This window comes from Cavia porcellus, unplaced genomic scaffold (genome assembly GCF_034190915.1).
Source record: "Cavia porcellus strain 051 isolate PalLab524CR breed Dunkin Hartley unplaced genomic scaffold, mCavPor4.1 scaffold_3, whole genome shotgun sequence".
Taxonomy (NCBI): Eukaryota; Metazoa; Chordata; class Mammalia; order Rodentia; family Caviidae; genus Cavia; species Cavia porcellus.
Genome location: NW_026947486.1, coordinates 38288177 through 38309549, shown reverse-complemented (window position 1 = coordinate 38309549; position 21373 = coordinate 38288177). Strand labels below are relative to the sequence as shown.

General features: G+C 38.6%; 1 protein-coding gene across 2 annotated transcripts in view; it reads right to left on the bottom strand.

The window, feature by feature from the left end:
* Nucleotides 1-21369, bottom strand: part of Gcna (germ cell nuclear acidic peptidase) — a 58309-nt gene extending 36940 nt beyond the window's left edge. Inside the window, exons 1-4 of one of the 2 annotated variants that reach the window (XM_063246077.1) lie at nucleotides 20894-21369; nucleotides 16348-16408; nucleotides 7584-7630; nucleotides 7053-7089 (exon numbers count right to left, since the gene is read on the bottom strand). In XM_063246077.1, the coding sequence (XP_063102147.1) occupies nucleotides 7053-7089; nucleotides 7584-7630; nucleotides 16348-16406 (143 nt within the window). In that variant the 5' untranslated portion in view covers nucleotides 16407-16408; nucleotides 20894-21369. Of the gene's footprint in view, nucleotides 1-7052; nucleotides 7090-7583; nucleotides 7631-16347 lie in introns of both variants that reach the window. The other variant, XM_013153754.3, reaches the window with a different exon arrangement.
* Nucleotides 21370-21373: the final 4 nt, after the last annotated feature.

Sequence of the window (21373 nt, the reverse complement as noted above, 5' to 3'; positions counted from 1 at the left end):
GAAAGAAAATAAGAATAGATTATCCAACTGGAGGACAATTTCGCAAAGTGGAATTATGAAAGGAAAAACTTTTTAAAAATAACAAGGAAACAAGCAGTAACAATACACAGGCTAGAAGATGACAAGAGGATCTATAACTTGAGGATAAAGAATGTAAATGAAGAAGAAGGGGTACAAACAAAGGAACTACAAAGGCTATTCACAGAACTAATTAAGGAAAACTTCCCAAACATAGGAAAAGGAAATGATATGCAGATGTATGATGCATACAGAACTCCAGCCACCTACAACCAAAACAGAGCTACACCCAGGCATATAATAATCAAGATCCCAGAAATCCAATATAAGAACAGAATATTAAAAGCTATTAGAGACAAGAAACAGATCAGAATCATGGCAGACTTCTCGACACAAACCATTAAGTCAAGAAGAGCCTGGAGCAAAATATTCCAAGCCCTAAAAGAAACCTCCAGCCCAGATTGATATGCCCTGAAAATCTGTCTCTAGAAATTAATGGAGAAACAAGATGCTTCCAAGACTAAGAAGAACTTGGGAAATTCACTACCACCAATCCAACTCTACAGAGAATACTGCAGGGCATTCTAGAGAGAGAAAAGTACTAGAATTCCATTAACAGTGGCAGAGAAGCCTCAATGAATGGAGCAGAAAACAATAAAGAAGACAAGCAGACAACTCATTGCAAAAAAAAGCATAACAGAAATGAGGCAGAGAAGGTTGATTATAATCTCTAATATAGGTGGCCTTGATACACTAAATTAAAAAAAAAAGAACCACACATAGAGTAGATCAAGAAGTAGCATCCACCAAGATGCTATTTATACGAAATATAGTTAACACGAAAAAGAGTACATGGACTGAAAATCAAATATGAGAAAACAATGCTCTATGGGACAGAGAACCAGAGAGTAATAGGGGCAACTAGACCAGTATTTGTGGATAGGGTGGAAAGACAGGTTTTAATAGGTAAAGGAACACAATTAGAGATCAAGTCCAGGAGAGACTAGGTTCGGAATCCTTAGGTAAATAGCAGGTTGGCCCCCACCAATTTAAAACCAAGGGTCTTGGTCAAACCCAAAAATGCACAGTGTACCCTGGGGAAGTGAAAGGGGAGGGAGAGTTTTAAAAAAGATGGCAGAAGATATTGTTAATAGTGTATCAGGATTTAAAACCCACATTACTTGTACTACTCTGCTTAGATAGATTTTATTCTTTGATAGATTTCATTCTGTCCCAGTTGTCTACTTGCATTAGATTTGAGGGCACAGACAAGTTATCCCCAAAAACATCAGGATATAGCACAGAAATAATCTTTAATTTCCTACTAACTTAAACTGGAGCCCTGTATGACATACTGTTTTACCATGACTGATCTTAGTTAAACCTGGTTTGATTGCTGTTTGGTATTGACAGATTTTATTCAAAACATATGATTGATAGTATTAAGTCTGAGAGTATAGGCAACTACACTGAAGATGACAAGACTCACTACAATACACATTCTGGTTTGATTACTGCCTGTTTTTGAAGATTTATACTACATACAAAGTTGTGTTTTTATTAATACTGTTATGTACTGATATATTCAATTATACTATGTCTGATGATATTGCCAATTCTATTGAAGATAACAAGAGACAACACAGGATCTATGGTAGAACTCCTTGTACATCGGTCTTACATGTCTTTTTTGTTTCATGTGTTTATAGGAATATGTTTTGTTTTGTCTTGCTTTGTTTTGTTTCTCCCTCTAATATAGAAAGTATAGAAATACATGGTAAGACTCATGCATGTATAGAACCTATAAACAGTTTATGAGAACTGATCTTATGATATGTGATGAAATGAACAAATACTTTGAAGAAAAAGAGACACTAAAGTACCCATTGCTGACCCTGGAGTGTCATAATGTGACACCCAACAATAGTATTATTCTTTGTTCAGAGTGATATTAGCCTGCTTGGGTTTGTTCAATCTCAACATAGTTGAAGATATGGATAACTTCATGTATGTTTAAGTGTATAGGATTGATAACCATATTTCTAAGTTTTTGTTGGATAGTTGAACAGAACTGGCTGCAGTCCTACTGTTTGAATCCCCACTTTATATGCTCTACTTTAGTATCTTGAATAACTATTTGTAAGAGGACAATCTGTAATCATCAACTACTGATTTCTTACTGTTTACTTTTTTCTTTGAAAGTATGTATTGTTTCTACCCATTTTCTGTTTTGTTTAGTCTTTCTTTAAATAAAATTTAAAAAAAGAAAAAAATGAGACTGAAAATCAAAGAAATTGAGACTAAAAAAATTTTTGTTTTAAAAAAATCAATGAAGGGGCTGGGGATTTAGCTCAGCGGCATTAGCGCCTGCCTTGCAAGCAGGCAGTCGTGAGTTCGATCCCTGGTACCGATAAAAATGAAAAAAGACAAAAAAAAAAAAAAAAAGAACTAAAAAAAATCAATGAATCAGGAGCCAGGGATCTAGCTCATCAGCAATAAGTGACTGCCTGGCAGGTGTGAGCCTCAGTACCACCCCCCCCCCAAAAAAAAAATCAATGAATCAAAGGGCTGGTTCTTTGAATAAATAAATAAAATAGATAAGCCCTTAGCCAGACTCATCAAGAGAAAGAGAGAAAAGAATTCACATTGATGCAATTAGAAATGAAAAAGGTAAAATCATGCCAAACACTGTTAAAATCTAGAAGATAGTAACTGCTTAAATTATATTCCAACAAATCAGCAAATTTTAAAGAAATAGATTCCTAGAGTTATATAAATTACCAAATCTAACCCAAGAAGACACAAATATGCTTAACACCCCAATAACAAGCAATGAAATTGACACAGTAATAAGCTATCAATTAAAACACCCAGGACCTGAAGGATTCACTGCTGAATTCTACAAAATTTTTAAGGATGTTATATCACCAATACTCCTCAAGGTCTTCAAAGAAATTGAAAGGAATGGAGTGCTCACAAATTCCTTTATAGAAGCCAGTGCTTCCCTGATCCCAAAACCAAAAACCCACCTAAAGACAAATCTCCTTAATGAACACATATGCAAAAATCCTCAACAAGGTATTGTGGCTTGTGTTTAAATGTCCTCCCAAAACCCCATGCAGTCATGGAGGTGGTTGAGTCTAGCATTTATGACTGGTTCATTGTCTAGCACTGGGATTGGCAGTGTGAGTAGCCAGCATACAGTATAAGGAAAGGAAGGAGGCATGCCTTCCCCTTTTTACCCTGTTCATTCTTGTCCCTTGCGGCAGCTGTGAATGGTTGCCTCTTAGCCATGGCACCCAGCCTTGAAGCCAGCTAAGTATGGACTGAAACCTCCCAAAACTGTAAGCTAACCAAACCTTTCCTTCCCTAATTTTGGGTGTCAGGTATTTTGTCTTATCAATGAGAGAAAAGTAATCAAGACCCAAGGTATTAGCCAATGCAGTGCAGTGCATCATCAAAAAGATCATACAAGGTGATCAAATAGGTTTCATACCAGAGATGCAAGGATGATTCAACATACCTAGTCAACAAATGTAATATATCACATAAACATAAGCAAGGTCAAAACCCATGTGATCATATCAATAGAGGGAGAAAAAGCTTTTGATGAAACCCAACACCCCTTCTTGATTAGAAAAAAAACTCAAAACAAGTATAAAGGAACCATACCTGAATGTGATAAAAGCTGTTATGATAAGCCAACAGCCAGTATCACATTAAATAGGGAAAAACTAAAAGCATTCCCCCTAAAATCAGGAACAAGACAAGGATGTCCACTATCACCATTTCTATTCAAGGTAGTGCTTGAATCATTGGTCAGAACAATCAGGCAAGAGAAAGAAATAAAACAAATACATAAAGGAAAGAAAGAACTCAAATTGTCATTATGTACAGATGACATGATATTCTACATAAAAGACCCAAAGAACTCCACCAAAAGAATTCTTAGAATAAACAACTTCAGCAATGTAACAGTATACAAGGTCAACACACAAAAACCATTAGCATTTATTTACACCAATAATGAATTCAATGAGAAGGAAATTATGAAAACAATACCATTTATAGTAAAATGAAATATCTATGAAATAGCCTAACCAAGCGAAAAACCTCTAAAAAGAAAACTATAGTCCTCTAAAAAAGAGATTCAAGAGAACACCAGAAAATGTATCCTCATCCTGGATAGGCAGAACCAATATTGTCAAAACAACCACACTCCCAAAAACTGTTATACAGATTCAGTGTAGTCTCAATCAAAATACCAACAGCATACTTTACGAAACTAGGGAAAACAATCTTACAATTCATATGGAATCAGAAGAGACCCAGAATAGCAAAATCAATTTTGGCCAACAAGAGCAAAGTGGGAATTCTTACAAAAACAAGCTATACTATAAAGTAGTGGTGATAAAATTGTCATGGTACTGGAACAAAAACAGATACACAGATCAACGGAACAGAACAGAGGATACACATACATCTCCAGATGTTGGGAACCACAAATTCACAATGGCTAGTTTCACATACTTCTCTGAAGGACAAATGGAGGCTTGGGATTATTAGTATCACTCTTTTGAGATTTCCCATTATCTCATTAAGGATGGGCCATCCTCTCCCACCCATGAAGACCAAAACTACTAAGACTAAAAACAAACACTAAAGACAAAAATGCTCCAAAGCAAAATCCTTCTTGCATAAAACCAATGCCCTTTGAGTCATCCAATAATCTGCTACTCAATCAATAAACACCAAGGTTCTGGCTAACTCATGAGCTTTTGTTCTTTGTAAACAACTGGTCATCCCAGATCCTTGCCATATAACTATTTTGTCTCTTGTTCATTCGTTTGTTCTTTCTTTAATTTCTTTCCTTCCCTCCCTTCCTCCCTTCTTCCTTTCTCTCTCTCTGTCTCTGTCTCTCTCTCTATCTGTCTTTGTCTGTCTCTGTTTCTCTCCCTCTCTCTCTCACTGTGTGCCATGACACCTGGCAGAAGATTGGTGGCTCACTGCAAGGGTCCCCCAAATCCAGACACATTCAGTTAATCTTTAACAAAGGAGTCAAAAGCATATACTGGAGGAAAGATAGCCAATTCAACAAGTGGGGCCAGGAAACTGATTATCTGTTTGGAGAAGATTGAAACTGGACCCATCTCTCATCATGCACTAAATTAAAATCAAAATGGATCAAAGATCTAAACATTAAACATACTGGAAAATAAAATAGATAAAATATTTGAACACACAGATGTAGGAAAGGATTTTCTAAACAGATCCTCTCAATTGCACAAGAAATAACAGTAAGAATTAACAGAATTAAAAGAATTATTTTATTATAAAATAAAAAAAAAACAAATGGGATTATATCAGACTAAAAAAAAACTTCTGTAGAGTGAAGAGACAACCTACAGAATGAAAAAAATTTTTGTCAGCTTTTCTTCAGATAGAGGACTCTAGAATATATAAAGAACTCAAGAGCCAGTGTGGCAGTACACACTGGAAGATTGCCATGAGTTCAGGTCCAGCCAAAACTACATAGTGAGATTCTGTCTCAAAAATAAAAACCTCAAAAAATTCAACAACCCGGGGGCTGAGGACTTAGCTCAGCCGCATAAGCGCCTGCCTTGCAAGCAGGCAGTCACGAGTTCGATCCCCGGTACCGATAAAAAAGAAAAAGACAAAAAAAAATTTTTAAAAATTCAACAACCCAAAGTTAAAGACCCAGTCCAAGAAATGAGCAACAGAAATGAACAGACACTTCACAGAGGAAGAAATACAAATGGTCAGTATACAAAAAAATGTCCAACATCTCAGCCATTAAAGAAATGCAAATTAAAACAATGCTAAGATTCCATCTTACTCCATAAAGAGTGGCTGTCATTAAGAAATCAAACAATAACAGGCCAGGCATAGTGGTGCACATCTACAATCTCAGTACTCAGGAGGCTGAGGCAGGAGGATCGCTATAAGTTTAATGTTAGCCTGGGCTACATATTGAGTTCAAGACCAACCTGAAATACACAGTCAAGACCCTGTCTCCAAAAAAAAAAAAAAAGAAGAAGAATGAAGGGGAATATGGGGAGGAAGAGAAGGAAGAGAAAGAGAAGAAGAGCAGTAGGAGGAGGAGAATGAAGAAGACAAGATCAAACAACAAATACTGGTATGGCTATGGTGAAAAAGGAACCCTCCTTTATTGTTAGTGATAACAGAAACTAGTACGACCATTGTGGAAATCAGTATGGAGTTTCTCAAAGAATGAAATTAGAAATTCCACATGACTCAGCTATCCCACTATTAGGTATCTTCCCTGAATAGCTTAAGATAAATACTACAGTGACATATGCATACACAGCAGCACAATTCGTAATAGCTAAATTCTAGAAGCAGCCTGTATACCCATCAACAGATGACTGGATAAAGAAAACATGGCAGTTATACATAATGGAATATTAACTTGGCTCTAAAGGACTAACTTGAGACATTTGCAGGAAAATGGACATATCTAGAAAATATATTGAGTGAAACAAATCAGACATAAAAACTTAAATGTTGCATGGTGTCTTTCAAAGTAAAAAGAGAATAAAGGATGGATAGAAAGAGATAAGGGGATGGATCTCTTACAATAGGGAACAAGGGTTAGGAGGAGGGGAAAGGAGAAATAAGTAGAATAAAGATATGCCATGTACAGGAACCTAATAATATCAATCAATGTAAACATTATATGCCATAACATGAACTAAGATCAGTAATATCAACGAGAATGAAAATCAGGATAGGGGAATTAGAGAGAAGAAAGAGGAGGGAAGAGGATTAAAATAAAGTATTCACTCCCTGGGATGACTGTAAACTGTACGCACTGCAAACATGTACTAATAAAAATTTTAAAAAGAGGGGCTGGGGATTTAGCTCAGCGGCATAAGCGCCTGCCTTGCAAGCAGGCAGTCGTGAGTTTGATCCCCGGTACCGATAAAAAGGAAAAAGACAAAAAAAAATTTTTTTTAAAGAAAAAGAAATCAAGTTTCAGTAGTTCTACTTACCTGACCTGTCTCTTCTGTACTGCCTTTCTGACCACAGCTAAATCGGAGAAAGGGAGAAGGGCATTAGGAAGCATCTAAAACACGAGAAAATCTAACTGCCCATGTCTTGAACTCCCTGAAGCCAAAGCCCATGAATCACAGCTGGTAACATTTACATCTACCTAGGGCTGGGGGTGGCCCACTGGCAGAGCTCGTGTCTACATACATAAACCCTTGGATTCCGTCCCTAGCACATACACACCAAAAACAAACAAACAAACAAAAAACCCTACAAACAAAAGACACCTCCCATGCAAAACAGGAAACAAGGGGAAGGAGACCCAAGAGCCAAATAAAGGTAAAAGAAGCAAGTTGGAAAAGAAGCAAAGAGAACTTCCTCTGCTCCAGACTGTGGGAAAATAAACTTCATCTGACCAACTTGGAGCCTTTAAGGAGACAATCCCAAGACCAGCTTATGCCAAACATCCCACATGTTTCCGTCATCTGGACAAAGATGCTTCAACATGTACCTTACTGTTTGACTCTACTTACTAGATTCAGAGTTTTCATTGTTGCTTGAACTCACATTGACAATGTAACTGCAAAAATAACACAGACGCTTTTTAATATCATAAAACTAAACATCAAAAATTTCAAATAAATGAACAGAATAAATAATCAGAGTTTCTGAAACATACAAGGTTTGAAGGATTTTAAGTCATTATGAAATTAAGATCACAACAGAGGACATAAAAAAAATTACAAGCAACAAGCTACTCTTGTCTTTACTGCTAAATGAAAAAGCTAAAAGAAGAACATCAGCTGAGCATCGACTACCAAAGAAAAGGTTGCTTTCTGCAAAGGATTTATTTCTACTTAGAGTTTTTTAAAAAAAAAAAAAACTGAATCCTGAGAAAGTGGCCACAGTGCGCTAGGATGAGGCTCGGTGACAGAGCTTGCCAAGGATGTGTTAGGTTCTGGGTTCCCACCCTTGTGAGGGAGGGGAACAGGGAAGGACTTGAGAATTAAGAGACTAGTTAAACTAAAAAGGGAAAAAAGGCTCAGAGGTCCTCAAGGGCATACCTATTGGGTTTGTCAGCTAGGCAAATGAACAGGTACTCAAATCTGTTTCATGAGGAACCCATAAAAGTCAGATATGTTCATTCGTTTGAATCTTTCTACAAACAATCATAATATCACATTAGATACATAAGTCTACATATTACTATCAATTAAAAAATAAATAAATACTAAAGAGTGGTTTCAGGGCTGGAGTTGTAGCTCAGTAGTAGAGCATTTGCCTAGCATGTATGAGACCCTAGGTTACATTCCCAGCAGTGCACAAAATGAAATAAAAATAAAGAATGGAGCTAAGGCTGCTCCCTACAATGAACCACAATGCTGGTGTCTTTTGCTTGTCTACATCACAAATTCCCAGCAGCCTTGGCACTTATTTTCCACTGCCCTTCGGCAGGCCACTTTGTTGCTACAGTTTGCCACATAACTATGCAGTACTACCTGAGGTGAAGTCAAAGCAAATTCTTGCTTGGGCCTGTTCAACTCACCACACAGCAGCTTACAAAATACACCATTATTTGACCCTTATTTCACACATCCAAAACTCAGCCCAGAGGAATCATGCTGCAATAACAGCTTTATTGCTGCAGGCTGGCTACAGCATAGGTGATCTTATCAATAGTTATTACAGAGGAGATGAAAATGCTAGAGGAAGTAGACCTAATAGCTACAAGGAAGTTCAGATTTTATATATAAATTGATGCAAGCAGTTGAGGATGTTTAGTTTGCCCTAGAGAGCAATACTGGACTAACTATATACTTCAGTCTTTCAAGATAGAAGCTGGTGCATGCCTGTAATCCCAGTACTTGGGAGGCTGAGGGAGGAGGATTACTGTAGGTTCAAGGCCAGCCTAGGTCACATAGTAAGTTCTAGGCCAGCCTGAAATACCTGACAAGATCCTGTCTCAAAAACAAGAAAACACAAGCTGGCTCATCTCCTTGACTAAACTTCCTATTTATTAATCACAGGATACTTTTTATTAGTCATGTTGTTTTAATCAGGAATGCAAATTCTCACTGATTTTGCAACTCTGGGTCAGTATGACCGTGGTTATCAGAATGTAGCACTACATACAAACTATAAAGTGATTCTTGCCTCATCTATCTTCTTACACATATACACATTTTTTGAGAGCTTAGGCAGAAGAAACAAGGAATTAGAAATACAACCAAAACAAGTTACATGATAGAGAGCCTCACTCTAATCTCTAAAGGCAAAATATCAAATTCTGGGCTGGATAATAATGAATAAGAGTGGTCCAAAGAAAGCACTATGGAAAAAAAAAACATGTGGTCAAATGAAGAGGTACTCCTTGGCACATTTCCCATGTAATAGTGTTCCATGAAGTCAAGCCCCATGTAAGCCTGCTTTAAGGCTCACGTTACTGTTACTAGGAAATATTTCCACTACAGGAAAAAATCAGCTGGATTAACCAGAACTCTACTATGAAAGGACTAAGAGAGGCTTTGAAGGCACATAAAAAAAGCCAGGTGTTGAGATGCACAACTATAATTCAACACTCTGGGAGGCTGAGACAAGAAGATAGCCTGGGCAACTTAGCAATTTAGAAAGACCCTGGAGGCTTGAAATATAGCTCAGCATAAGGCCTTGGGTTCAATATCCAATACCTTAAAAAAAAGAAGATACATGAAAAAAATCCTCAAAAATCTTTTTTGTTTCTCATTTTTTCTTTGAGACAGTCTCACTATGTAGTTCAGCCTGGCACTGAACTCACTGTGTAGCCTAGGCTGGACTCGAACTTGTAACAATCCTCCTACCTTAATTTCCCAAATGGTGAGATTAAAGCACGTACCACCATGCCTTACTCAAAAATCTTATAAAGAATCTAAAAAAGATCTTATCTTTAAAAATGGGGCAACAGAGCTAGGCCTGGTGGTGCACACATGAAATGCCACCACCCAGGAGGCTGAAGCAGAAGGATCACTGCAAGTTAAAGGCAACAGGAAGTGGGGCAATAGCCAGGCATGGTAGCACACACTTATAATCCCCATCAGGAGGCTGAAGCAGAAAGATCACCAGTTTTAGGCCAGACTGGACCCTGCCTAAACTACACAAGACCCTGTCTTAAAAGAGAAAAGGGGCTAGTGAATTATACGTACTGCATGTTTTTACATTACAGAAAAAGATCTAGAAGATACAGTACAAAATTATTATCTCTGAAGAATGGGAAGGTATGTGTATCTGTGAGTGTAGTTTTGTGTTTTACTTGATATACTTCTGCATTATTTTTACCACAGGCTCCTATTCTCTTGGTAATTTCTACAACTCAATAAATGTTACAATTAAATACTATAAGAGGGCTATAGCTGTAGCTTATAGCATTTGCCTAGCATGTGCAAGGAATGGGTTCAAGCCTAATACATACTTGTAAATTACATATAATCAAAGGACCACATTGAGGCTTTTGTAGGTAAATGGATGCAACTTGAGATCATACATCTAAGTGAAATAAATCGTGTGTACATACCTTACTGCCTACATAGTATACCAAAATTTCTGAGAGTAAATAAGATACAAAATCTAAAATAAATATGATTAAAGGGCAAGAAACTGCACAAAGAGGAAAAAAAATACCTGATAGGGAAAAGGAAAAAAGAAGCAAGAGAAAAAAGATATAAATTTGTATATATACACTTAATGATTACTAATATGAGTGTACTACTATTTCTATTAGTTTTTGGAACAAAACAGTTAACATTCATATGATTAGATCAAATTTGCATGTCTGTATCTGGTAATTTGAGAAAGACTTTTGAAGATAACTATGCAAAACAACAAAATTTGTCATGTTCCTGCCACCTTGTTTTGAAAGCCTACACTGTTATTGTTTTGGGCTTTTTGTTATTATTATTTATTTGTCTCTTTTGTTTCTTGTTTTTTCTTATATTTCTTTTGTTTTGTTTTCCCTTTAATACAGAAAGGATAGATGTATATGTATAGGCTTATATATGCCGAGAACTTCTAAAGTGTTCACAAGAGTTGATTTTATTATGTGTGATAGCACGAACAATTACACTGAAGAAAACAAGACATCATGATAGCCATTACTGATTTCTTATCATCTTGTTTTGAAAATGGCATACAATAATGCTTTTATTCTTCATTTTGATTGGTTTTAGTCTGTTTTCTATTATTTGATTTTAGTACATGTGAAAGTATGTGTGAAGAGAACAAGAGACATTATGGTAGGCATTATTGATTTCATAGAGTCTGGTTTTGAAGGCCCATAAGGCTCACATTCTTTGGTTTTGATTGGTTTTATATTATTTTGTTTTGTTTGAATTTATTGTGTGTGAAGGTATGGACAAGTATTTTGTAGAAAACAAGAGACACTACAGTAACCACTGTTGATTTCCTGTTGTCTTGTTTTGAAATCGTGTGTTACTTACTTTTGTTTTGTTCTGATCTGCTTGGTTCTGTTTCATTTTATTCTCTTTAATAAATTATATATAATCTGTGGGTTATTCATCTATTCATTCAATTTACTAGGCAGCTACTATATGCTTGGTACAGTGGCTACAAGAGGAATAAGACTTCCTAGGCATGGTGGAAAATACTTGTAATCCTAGAGAGGCTGAGGCAGAAGGATTATCATGATTTCAAGGCGGCCTGAAATACACAGCAAGACCTTGGTCTCAAAAAAAGACTTCCAAGGATCCATAGTCCAGCATCAAAGACAAGAAAAACAAAAAGTAAATAGGCAGTTTTCATAATCTTCACTCTAAAACAACTAGAATTAGAAGATGCAGTTTTGGGGGCTGGGGATTTAGCTCAGTGGCATAAGTGCCTGCCTTGCAAGCAAGCAGTCATGAGTTCGATCCCTAGTACCAATTTAAAAAAAAATTAAATTAAATAAAAAAAGAAGATGCAGTTTTAATTAACACCACCAGTCAATTCTGATGGAAGAAGCTAGACCACACTTTAACTGGTTTAATATTATAGCTGAGTGAAATGGCATGCAACTAGAGTCCTAATTACTTGAGAGGCTGAGGCGGAAGAGTCCTTTGAGCCCAGGAGTTCACGGCCAGCAATAGCTACATACTAAGATCTTATCTTATTTTTAAAAAGTAGAAAAAGAAAACAACAGGATGCTAATTAAGTAAATTTAGCACTGTCAAGATATTTAAAACAATAGCCAACCCACTTAGGTGATCCATTTGCTTTTCTAATACTGTTATTCTAAAGTATTTATGACAGGGTAATTTTTAAGATACAGTATTTCTACCAGGCATGGTGGTGTACACCTGTAATCCCAACACTCAGAAGGCTGATGCAGGAGGACAGCAGCAAGTATCAGGCCAGCATGGGCTACAAAGTGAATTTAAGACTGGCCTGCATTGCATAGTGAAATCCTGTCTCAAAAAATAACCCCAGCATTTCCACATATCATCAAAGCTATCTTTCTGCTTGCCTCTTTTTTTTGAGATGGGGTCTCACTTTTTGCTTAGGCTGGTCTCAAGCTTGTTGGCTAAGCAATCCTCTGGTCTCTGCCTCCTAGGTAACTGGGATTATCCACTGCACTGGTATCCTCAAGGTTATATTGTTACACTATTTAAAAAAAAATTCTTGGGCTAAAAAAGCCTTGTGGAGATGGGTGAGGTGGCTCATGCCTGTAATCCCAGCACTCAGGAGGTTGAGGCAGGAAAATCATTGTGAATTCGAGACCAGTCTAGGCTATAAAGTGAGCTCCAAGCCAGCCTGAACTGCATATAGAGACCCTGTCTCAAAAAGACAAAAAAAGAGCCTAGTGGTCATTAAAGAATACTCATTAGGCTCTGACTGGTCTTCCATCTCCTGCATTATAGCTTCAGCAGGACTTCTGCCTTCAGAATGTCCCATCCCCCTTTCCCTTCTCCCTGCTTACAGGATACTGGGAGAAGAGAGACACAAACTCTATCAACCTATCTGCAACTACTGAGCTCTGCATTCTCTGTTGTTAACATGGAACAAACATAGTGTCCCTGCAACTGTCTAAGGCCAGTATACTATTTTTCTTTGTACTCTGCGTCTCATCCCCTTATAGCAGGTGGTGGTTTTAGTTTTGTTTTGCTTTTTGAGACAGGGTCTCACTAGGTAGCCCAGGCTGGCCTTGAACTCACAGCAATCCTCCTGCCTCAGCCTCCTGAGTGCTGGAACTATTGGCATGCACCATGACACCTGGTTTAGAGGCTGTTATTGCTGTACTTCCAGCACTCTGTGCTGAGTTATTGCTTTCCTCTTTCCTGGACGTTCATTCTATCTCAAAACCCTATGTCCCCGAATTTTATATTAACAGCCATGAGTTCTCCACTGAACTCCAGCAGTCTTGACATCTTGAGTTTTTATTTATGAAGTATTTAAAATATAACGTGGCCAACATAGAATTCTAGATTTCTTCCCTCAATCATTTGTCTATTCCAGATTTACCCATCTCAGTCAATGGCACCATCATTCATTCATGTAGTTAAAAGTAGGCCAAAAACTTAGGAGCTATCATTTATCTCTTTTCTTCACTTCCCACATACCATCTATCAGCAAGATTTGTTGGCTCGGGGCTGGGGATTTAGCTCAGCGGCATAAGCGCCTGTCTTGCAAGCATGTGGTCCTGAGTTCAATCCCTGGTACCGATAAAAATGCGGAAAAAAAAAAAAAAAAGATTTGTTGGCTCCATCCCTATATTTCACCTAAAATATATTTACCTCTTAGAAGACAAAAACACTACCAAACTAAGAGATGCCATCAAATTATATTGCATGTCAATTTCAGCCAAGATGTTTCAGAAATGATGTACGACTGAGGTGGGGATGTAACTCAGTGATAGAGCACTTGCTAGTGTGTCTGAGGCTCTGGATTAGGTTCCCAGCACTGCAAAAATAATAAACGCTGGGCATGGTGGTGCACACCTACAATTCTAGCACTCTGGGAGGCTGAGATGGGAGGATCTCAAGTTTTAGTCCAGCCTGGGCAATTTAGTGACTTAAAAAGACCCTATCACCAAAAAAAAAAAAAAGGCAGGAAGATGTAGCCCAGTATAAATACTCTGGGTTCATTTAATTTTAGATTATTTTACTTAAATAAATACAAAAGAATAATCAATAAACTAAAACATATTGTATACTCATTTAAGTCTCCCCACTGTTAACAACCCATCACAGTCTATTATTATTTCTCACCTAGACTTCTACAGTATCAAGTTCGATAATATCTGCTCTCCTCTGTGTATTGATGCTGTCCATCGCAGCATCTATTATATATATATCTCTGTAAGTGCTAGCCTAAGTTTTCTCCCACTCCTGGTTAGGTAAACTGTGTAAGGACTTAAAATTATTATTTGTTTCACAACATTCAATAAGGAGTCAGGATTTAAGTCCACACATGGTAGTGCAAGCCTGTAGTCCTAGCATTTGGGAGGCTGAGGCAGAAAGATCACCACAAGTACAAGGCCAGCCTGGACTACACACTGACTTCAAAGCCAACCTGAACTACACAGTGAGACCCTGGATCAAAAAAAAAAGGGCAGGGTCAGGGATATAACTCAGTGGCTCAAGGGCTTGCTTGGTAAGTGTGAAGTCAAGAGTTAGATCCCTGATACCAAAAAAAAAAAAAAAGGCTAGGATTCAATAAATCAGAAACAGAAGTTTAAATATTACATTGTTTCTCTTATATGAGAAACCCTAAGGGTAAACAAGAAGCAAAACAGGATATTGCTAAGTAGGAAAAACTTGTTCAGTGAGGAGGGGAACAAGGCAGGGATGTGCAAGGGAAAGGGATTAAAAAAATAGAAGGGAAAAAATGGAACCAAAACTTCTGTAAATGGGGAAAGGAAGGATTAGAAGGAGGGGAGGGGAATGAGAAAAAAAGAATTAATATATATCATGTACAAGTACAAATTCCCTATGATGAATGTAAGCACTATGTATGGCAAATATGTACTAATAAAAAATTTTAAACAAAAATAGATTAAAACATTTATTTGTAAAGTTCTTTAAGTAAAATACCCTTTATCATACATAAAGCAAATATTTTTCCAGTTTTTTTGTTTGCCACCTTTATGTCTTTTGTTTGACATTAAACTCAGAAAACTTTCCCATTCCATAATTATTGGAAACAAAATTCATGATTTTTATAGCATTTTTAGTAGCTTCATTTTCTTATTTTTAAAATAGTTGCTCACGTGCAAGTTATTTTGGTATACGTTACACTAAGAAGCCAGCTCATTTTTTCCAAGTGGTTGGCCAATTATCCTCAAATTTTCTATTGATTAATCCATCTTTTCCCCACTGATCTGAAATCATTTTTATCATAAACTACATTTTCATACGTATTAGGTTCTATTTGCAGACTTCTCTGTTCTATGGTCTGTACTTGCTTCCATATTATCCACTTCTATGTCTGTCTGTTCAAAAGGAAAACAGCAGTGAGACAATACAGAAGACATAGAAAGCTATTTTCAAATAACTCCTGTGCAAGGCCTCAGTGGTATATACCTGTAATCCCAGCTACCCAGGAGGCTGATGCAGGAAGATCAAAAGTACAGGTCAGGCGATTTATTGAGTTGCTGTCCTCACAATAAAAAGTAAAAAAGGGCTAGATAACTGGGTATGGTGGCACACACCTGTTATCTCAGCACGGGGGAGGTTGAGGCAGGAAAAATGTGGGAGTGTTCTAGGGGGATAACTCAGTGGTAGAGCATCCCTGGATTTAATCCCTAGTACCTAAAGGAAAAGACAAAACAAAAAACTTACTGCAATCTCAGGGGGAAAAATATTACACCTAGGTCTCTCAAGAGCACAGCACTATCAACAATATAAGTTAGATAAGAGCAGGTCTGAATTTCATTGCAACAAATACATTCTAGAAATTATACATTCAATAATGCATTGCAATGTTTCATAGAGTTGTGACTGGCCAGGCCACTAACAGAAATACATAGAGAACTTGTGCATTGTAGAGGAAGCTGGAATCTAGCTTCTCAGATCCTTCTCTATAATTCTCATTTTAAGATTTAGCCAATTTATATACTGTGGATTTTAAATGAAATAAATGTATTTTTTTTTTTTTAGGTACCAGGGATTGAACTCACAACCTCACACTTGCCAGGAAGGTGCTTATGCTGCTGAGCTAAATTCCAGCCCCAACATACCTTTTTTGAGAAAGTTGTTTCATCAAAAGAGTAAAACTCACCTAAGAGAAAATTTAAAAATAAACTAAGAGAAAATAGAACTTTTCATTTCTCACCAGTCATCCTGAGAGAGTGACCGATCAAATTGGCCAGGCTTTTCTTCAGACTTGTCCATTTCTGTAGTCAAGACAAAGATATACTTAAGAAAACCAGAACTCAGAACCAATGAAACATTTCTTTGTTTTGGTTGGTTGTTTGGGTTTTTTTTTGTTTTTGTTTTTTGTTTTTTTTTTTTTTTTTTTTGTAACACAGATCGAATTCACAACCTCACACTTACAAGGCAGGCGCTTATACCACTAAGCTAAATCCCTGGCCCCAATGAAACATTTCTACATCCTTTATTTGTCTTTGTGAAGTCTCTTCACCCTAATCTTTTTGAGACAGGGCTTCACACTATGCAGTTCAGGCCAGCCTTGAATTCACTTTACAGCCCAGGCTGGCCTCAAACACTCAGTGATCCTCCTGCCTCAGCCTCCCCAGTGCTGAGATCATAGGTGTGTGCCACCATGCCCAGTTACCTAGCCCTTTTTTACTTTTTATTGTGAGGACAGCAACCCAATAAATTGCCCAACCTGTACTTTTGATCTTCCTGCATCAGCCTCCTGGGTTGCTGGGATTACAGGTATATACCACTGAGCCCTGGTATAGGAGTTATTTGAAAATAGCTTTCTGTGTCTTCTGTGTTGTCTCACTGCTGTTTCCCTTTTGAACAGACATAGAAGTGGATAATATGGAAGCAAGTACAGACCATAGAACAGAGAAGTATGCCAATAGAACCTAATATATGCGAAAATTACAGATATATAACCACCATGCCCAGCTCTTCACCCTAAGTTAAAGCTGAAGCTTTACTCTGAAATGAGAGGCTTTTATTTTCTTTGGCCTGTCCACCAGAACTAGCAATTGAACCAGCATATTCACACTGAACTGCATCCCCAGCCTCATTTGTTTCTTAATTTAGAGACTGAGTCTTGTTAAATCGCTAAATTGCCCAGGATGGACACGAATTTGAAATCTTCCTGCCTCAGCCTCCTCAGCTTACCTGTGTACTGGGATTATTGGAAAGCACCACCATTAGTGGCAGGAGAGGCATTTCAAATTTGTTTTATTGCAGGCTTTCCATGGATGAAAAAACTAGAGAATCCCTGGCGATGGCACTTGCCTATAGCCCCAATCTCAGGAGGCTGAGGCAAGAGAATTCCTTAAGCCCAGACGTTTTTTTGTTTTTTTTTTTTTTTTTACTTAAGAGTTCACACAGACATTCTCAACACACACTCCCAAAAAGACACCCCTAGAGAAACACAGCCTATAACTGCCCCCAACCTGTCCCACCAGGGTTCTTCACAGATCAGAAAAGTTCAGGGGCCGAAGATTTAGCTCAGTGGTGTGCTTACTGTCTGGTAAGCTCAAGGTTGTGAGTTTAATCCCCAGTACCAAAAAAAGAAAAAGAAAAAAAGAAACGTTCAAAGCAAACAGTGGTCCTAAAGTCAGGTCAGTTCAAATGTCACCTCTTACATTTTCCTCCAGGTAAGGCCTCAGCATTTCCTTACCTCTACTCAGTCCCTTCACTCCCAAAGGGATTCCAATCCCCACACCCCCAACCAACCGTGCCCAAAGAAATTTTCCACCTAGTATCAGGAATCAATTCCTCCAACCCCTCCCAATACGCCTTATTTAGTACTATAATCCAGTCTTAACAGAGCAGACCATCACTGTACTCCCAGTACCCCTTCAATCCAACAACCACCTACTTCCACCCTTCCTTCCACCAGTGTTTACTTCCGCTGCACTCTTGTGGCTACGGGGTCAAACAAAAACTGCACAAAATATGAGCTCATAAGCTCTTCCACAATGAGGTCTAGCCTCCTCCCACACCATTCCCGCCTTAACTGGATTTCCACCAATCAGGCCTCGAATCCGCAGCCCTTCCCCCACTACTCCTATCTCACTCAGGCTTCTACCAATGAGGCCTCGAACCCTCTACCCTTCCTCCACCACTCCCACCCACAGCTCACCTCATGAACATAAGCTCCCGCTCCCCAATTGAGTCTCACCAAAAGCTGCAAACCTTCTCCGTGCCCCAACTTATGAGAGGGTCAAACTCCTTCCCGTCTCCACTTTGAACTCTATCAAGTCCACCTCAACCAGCAGATTTTTTTCCTCTAAGTCTTCACACCAACACCCACCCAAATTCCCATGCCCTATCCCGGCCTTAAGGTGCTGATGAACTGCCCCTCCAATCGTCCCCTGGATGCTCCACTTGCAGCCTTACCAGAATCTGTACCCCGACCATTCCTCAGGTACGCCATAGCATCGCTTTTTTAAAATCCCAGACCAGCCGGGCATAGTAGCACATGCCTGTAATCCTCACACACGTAAGTGATTTCAAAGCCAGCCTACACTACACAGAGAGACTCTGTCTCCAAATAAACCCTAAATAACCAAAAACATCCCAATACTATAGATCTATATTCGAAGGGGAAAGGGAGAACAGGTTATCTGTCCCATGGTTGACGAGGCAGTAACAGTCCGAGGTTTTATGTGGTCCACATTTTACTTAAACCTGATGAACTAATGTCCACCTAAGCCTACCCAGTCACTTACCCGCTGTTATGGCTCCTATGTGTAGACTGCAGCTCAGGTGCCACTGTGGTTGGAGGTATGGGCGATCCTGAGCAACCACGAGGACTCCAGGCTGTGAACCTTTTATAGAACCCATATTCCAGCGGGCAGGGCTACCAATTTGCATGGTCCCGCCCTCCCTCTGTACCCACCTATCCATACTGAGGTCACATATGAATTTGAATTTTACCCTATGAACATGTACGAACTAGAATTTCCACACCCAGTTGGTTGCACTGCTTCCGGTGTAAGGGCGATCACTTCCGCGCAGGAAGTCTTCACTCAGCGCCATTTCCAGAGCTCAGGGACCCAAGCCGAATTCTGGGGCTAACTGTCTCGCTAAGTTGCCTTTTTTTTGAGTGACAAGAAAAATCAGGCCGGATCTTTCCTTAATTTTCACGCGTGTGAGAACTTGGATAAAAATAAGGCTTGCTCCCTGTGGGAGGTGCTCAAACTACTTATCACATGCCCACCCTAGAAACTCCTTTGAGCTCGTGGGGAAGGGGCACCCTTGCCCCTAGATAAGAGCAAAGTAGCAAGCCAATATGGCCCAGCAGCACTGTGTTAGGAAATTTAATTCCAAAACCATCAGATCCCTAGAGATAAAAAGGTAATCAACTTTTAAGTATTTTGACACTCATTCCAAACACACCAAGAAAAACCAATGGAAGAAGTAAATACTTTTTTACATCAGGTACACATACTTTTCTTAATTTTAAGCATTCGGCCAACACAAATAAATCATCCTTGCACTTGATAGTTGATGGTTTTTTGTGCTATGTTGTGTTTTATGCATTTATTCATCTTGTTGCCAGGGATTTACCTCAGTGGCATAAGTGCCTGCCTGGCAAGTACGAGGTCATGAGTTCGATTCCTGGTTCCAAAAGTTTTTAGAGTCATTCATCTTTACAGTAACACTTTTAAAATGTAGGCAATAAGTGGAGTATGATGGTCCCCGCTGTGCCAGCCACTCTGGAAGTTAAGGCCTGGGCAACATAGCAACTCCTGTCCCCAAATTAGAAAGGAGAGGGCTAGCTTAGTGCTCTCATTTTAAGAGATCATATGACTAGAGTGTCAGACCTGAGATTCAAACTCCAACAGGGGTAATCCCCAAACCCCTAACACACCAAATTGTTCGTATGTATAAAAGTACTTTGAATTGATAGGATACTGTATAAAAGGAGCTGTTCATTACTAATAATTAACTTGCAAATGAAGCCTACTCCTGTATAAGCCTCCTTCACAAAACTGCCTTGGAAGTTTGAGCAAGGAACCTAAATGTTACCTATTAAGACACATTTGCTTCAAACAAGAGTGGGTTAGGATTAGAATAAAATCTTACAGCACTTTATGCCTCGTGTGGTGGTGCATGCCTGCAATCCCAGGACTCTGGGAGGAAAAGACAAGTGAATCCCAAGTTTGAGGCTACCCTGGGCAACTAAATGACTCAGCAAGATCCTGTCTCAAAAATAAATAAATAAATGGATGAATGAATGAATGAAGGACCAGGGATGTAGCTCAATACAAAGGCCCAGGGTTCAACTCCCGATACCCTCAAAAAATAAAAAAAATAAAATAAAAGGCAATTCAGAGGTTATACAGTGTAAGTTTATTCAAGGCAATCAAACCAGTCCTTTACACTAAAGGAAGGAGAAGCTAAATAGATAAAAAACAAGGCAGAAGGAGCCAAGTGAGCTGGCACACACCTATGATCCCAGCACTACAGAGACTGAGGCAGAAGGATCAACACGAGCTCAAGGCCAGCCTGGGCTACCTAGTAAGACTCTGCCTCAAAAAATTAATTAAGAAGGCAGGACAAGGGGCCTGGTGGCACACGTCTGTAATCCCAGTAGTCAGGAGGCTGAGGCAGAAAGATTACCAAGAGTTGTAGGCCAGTCTGTGCTACATAGAAAGACTGGCCACCAAAAAACAAAAACTAAAAAAAACAAGTGAAAACTTAGGATGTGCTATATTACACACCTTTCTCCCCATGGTCTTCCAGGAAAACAACACCAATCCACTTTAGGGCTCTGAGAGTATAATGAAGACAAGCTGGAAAGTAAATCACCCAAAATTTTATTGAAAAGAAATATTTCCCTCTCCTTATCTCTGAAAAAAACTGGCAGGCAAATAGCCTGTTCAGGACTCCTACTGCATTGAAATCTTCCTTATGGCTGAATCTAACCACTTTACAAGTCAGCAAGGAAAATAACGTGTGCTGCAAAATGTCAAAAACAATAGTCCACAAAAAGAATGAGGCCTCAAGAGTAAATAAAGCCACAGTAGTTGTAAGCAAAAGAGGAACAAAGATGAATTTTTTAAGGAAGCAAATGTTTTGTTTTGTTTTTGAGATGGGGTCTCATTATGCAGTTTATGCTGGTCTTGAATTCACTATGTAGCCCAGGCTGGCTTCAACTCATAGGGCTCCTCCTGCACCACCACACCCAGCTTTACCTTCTT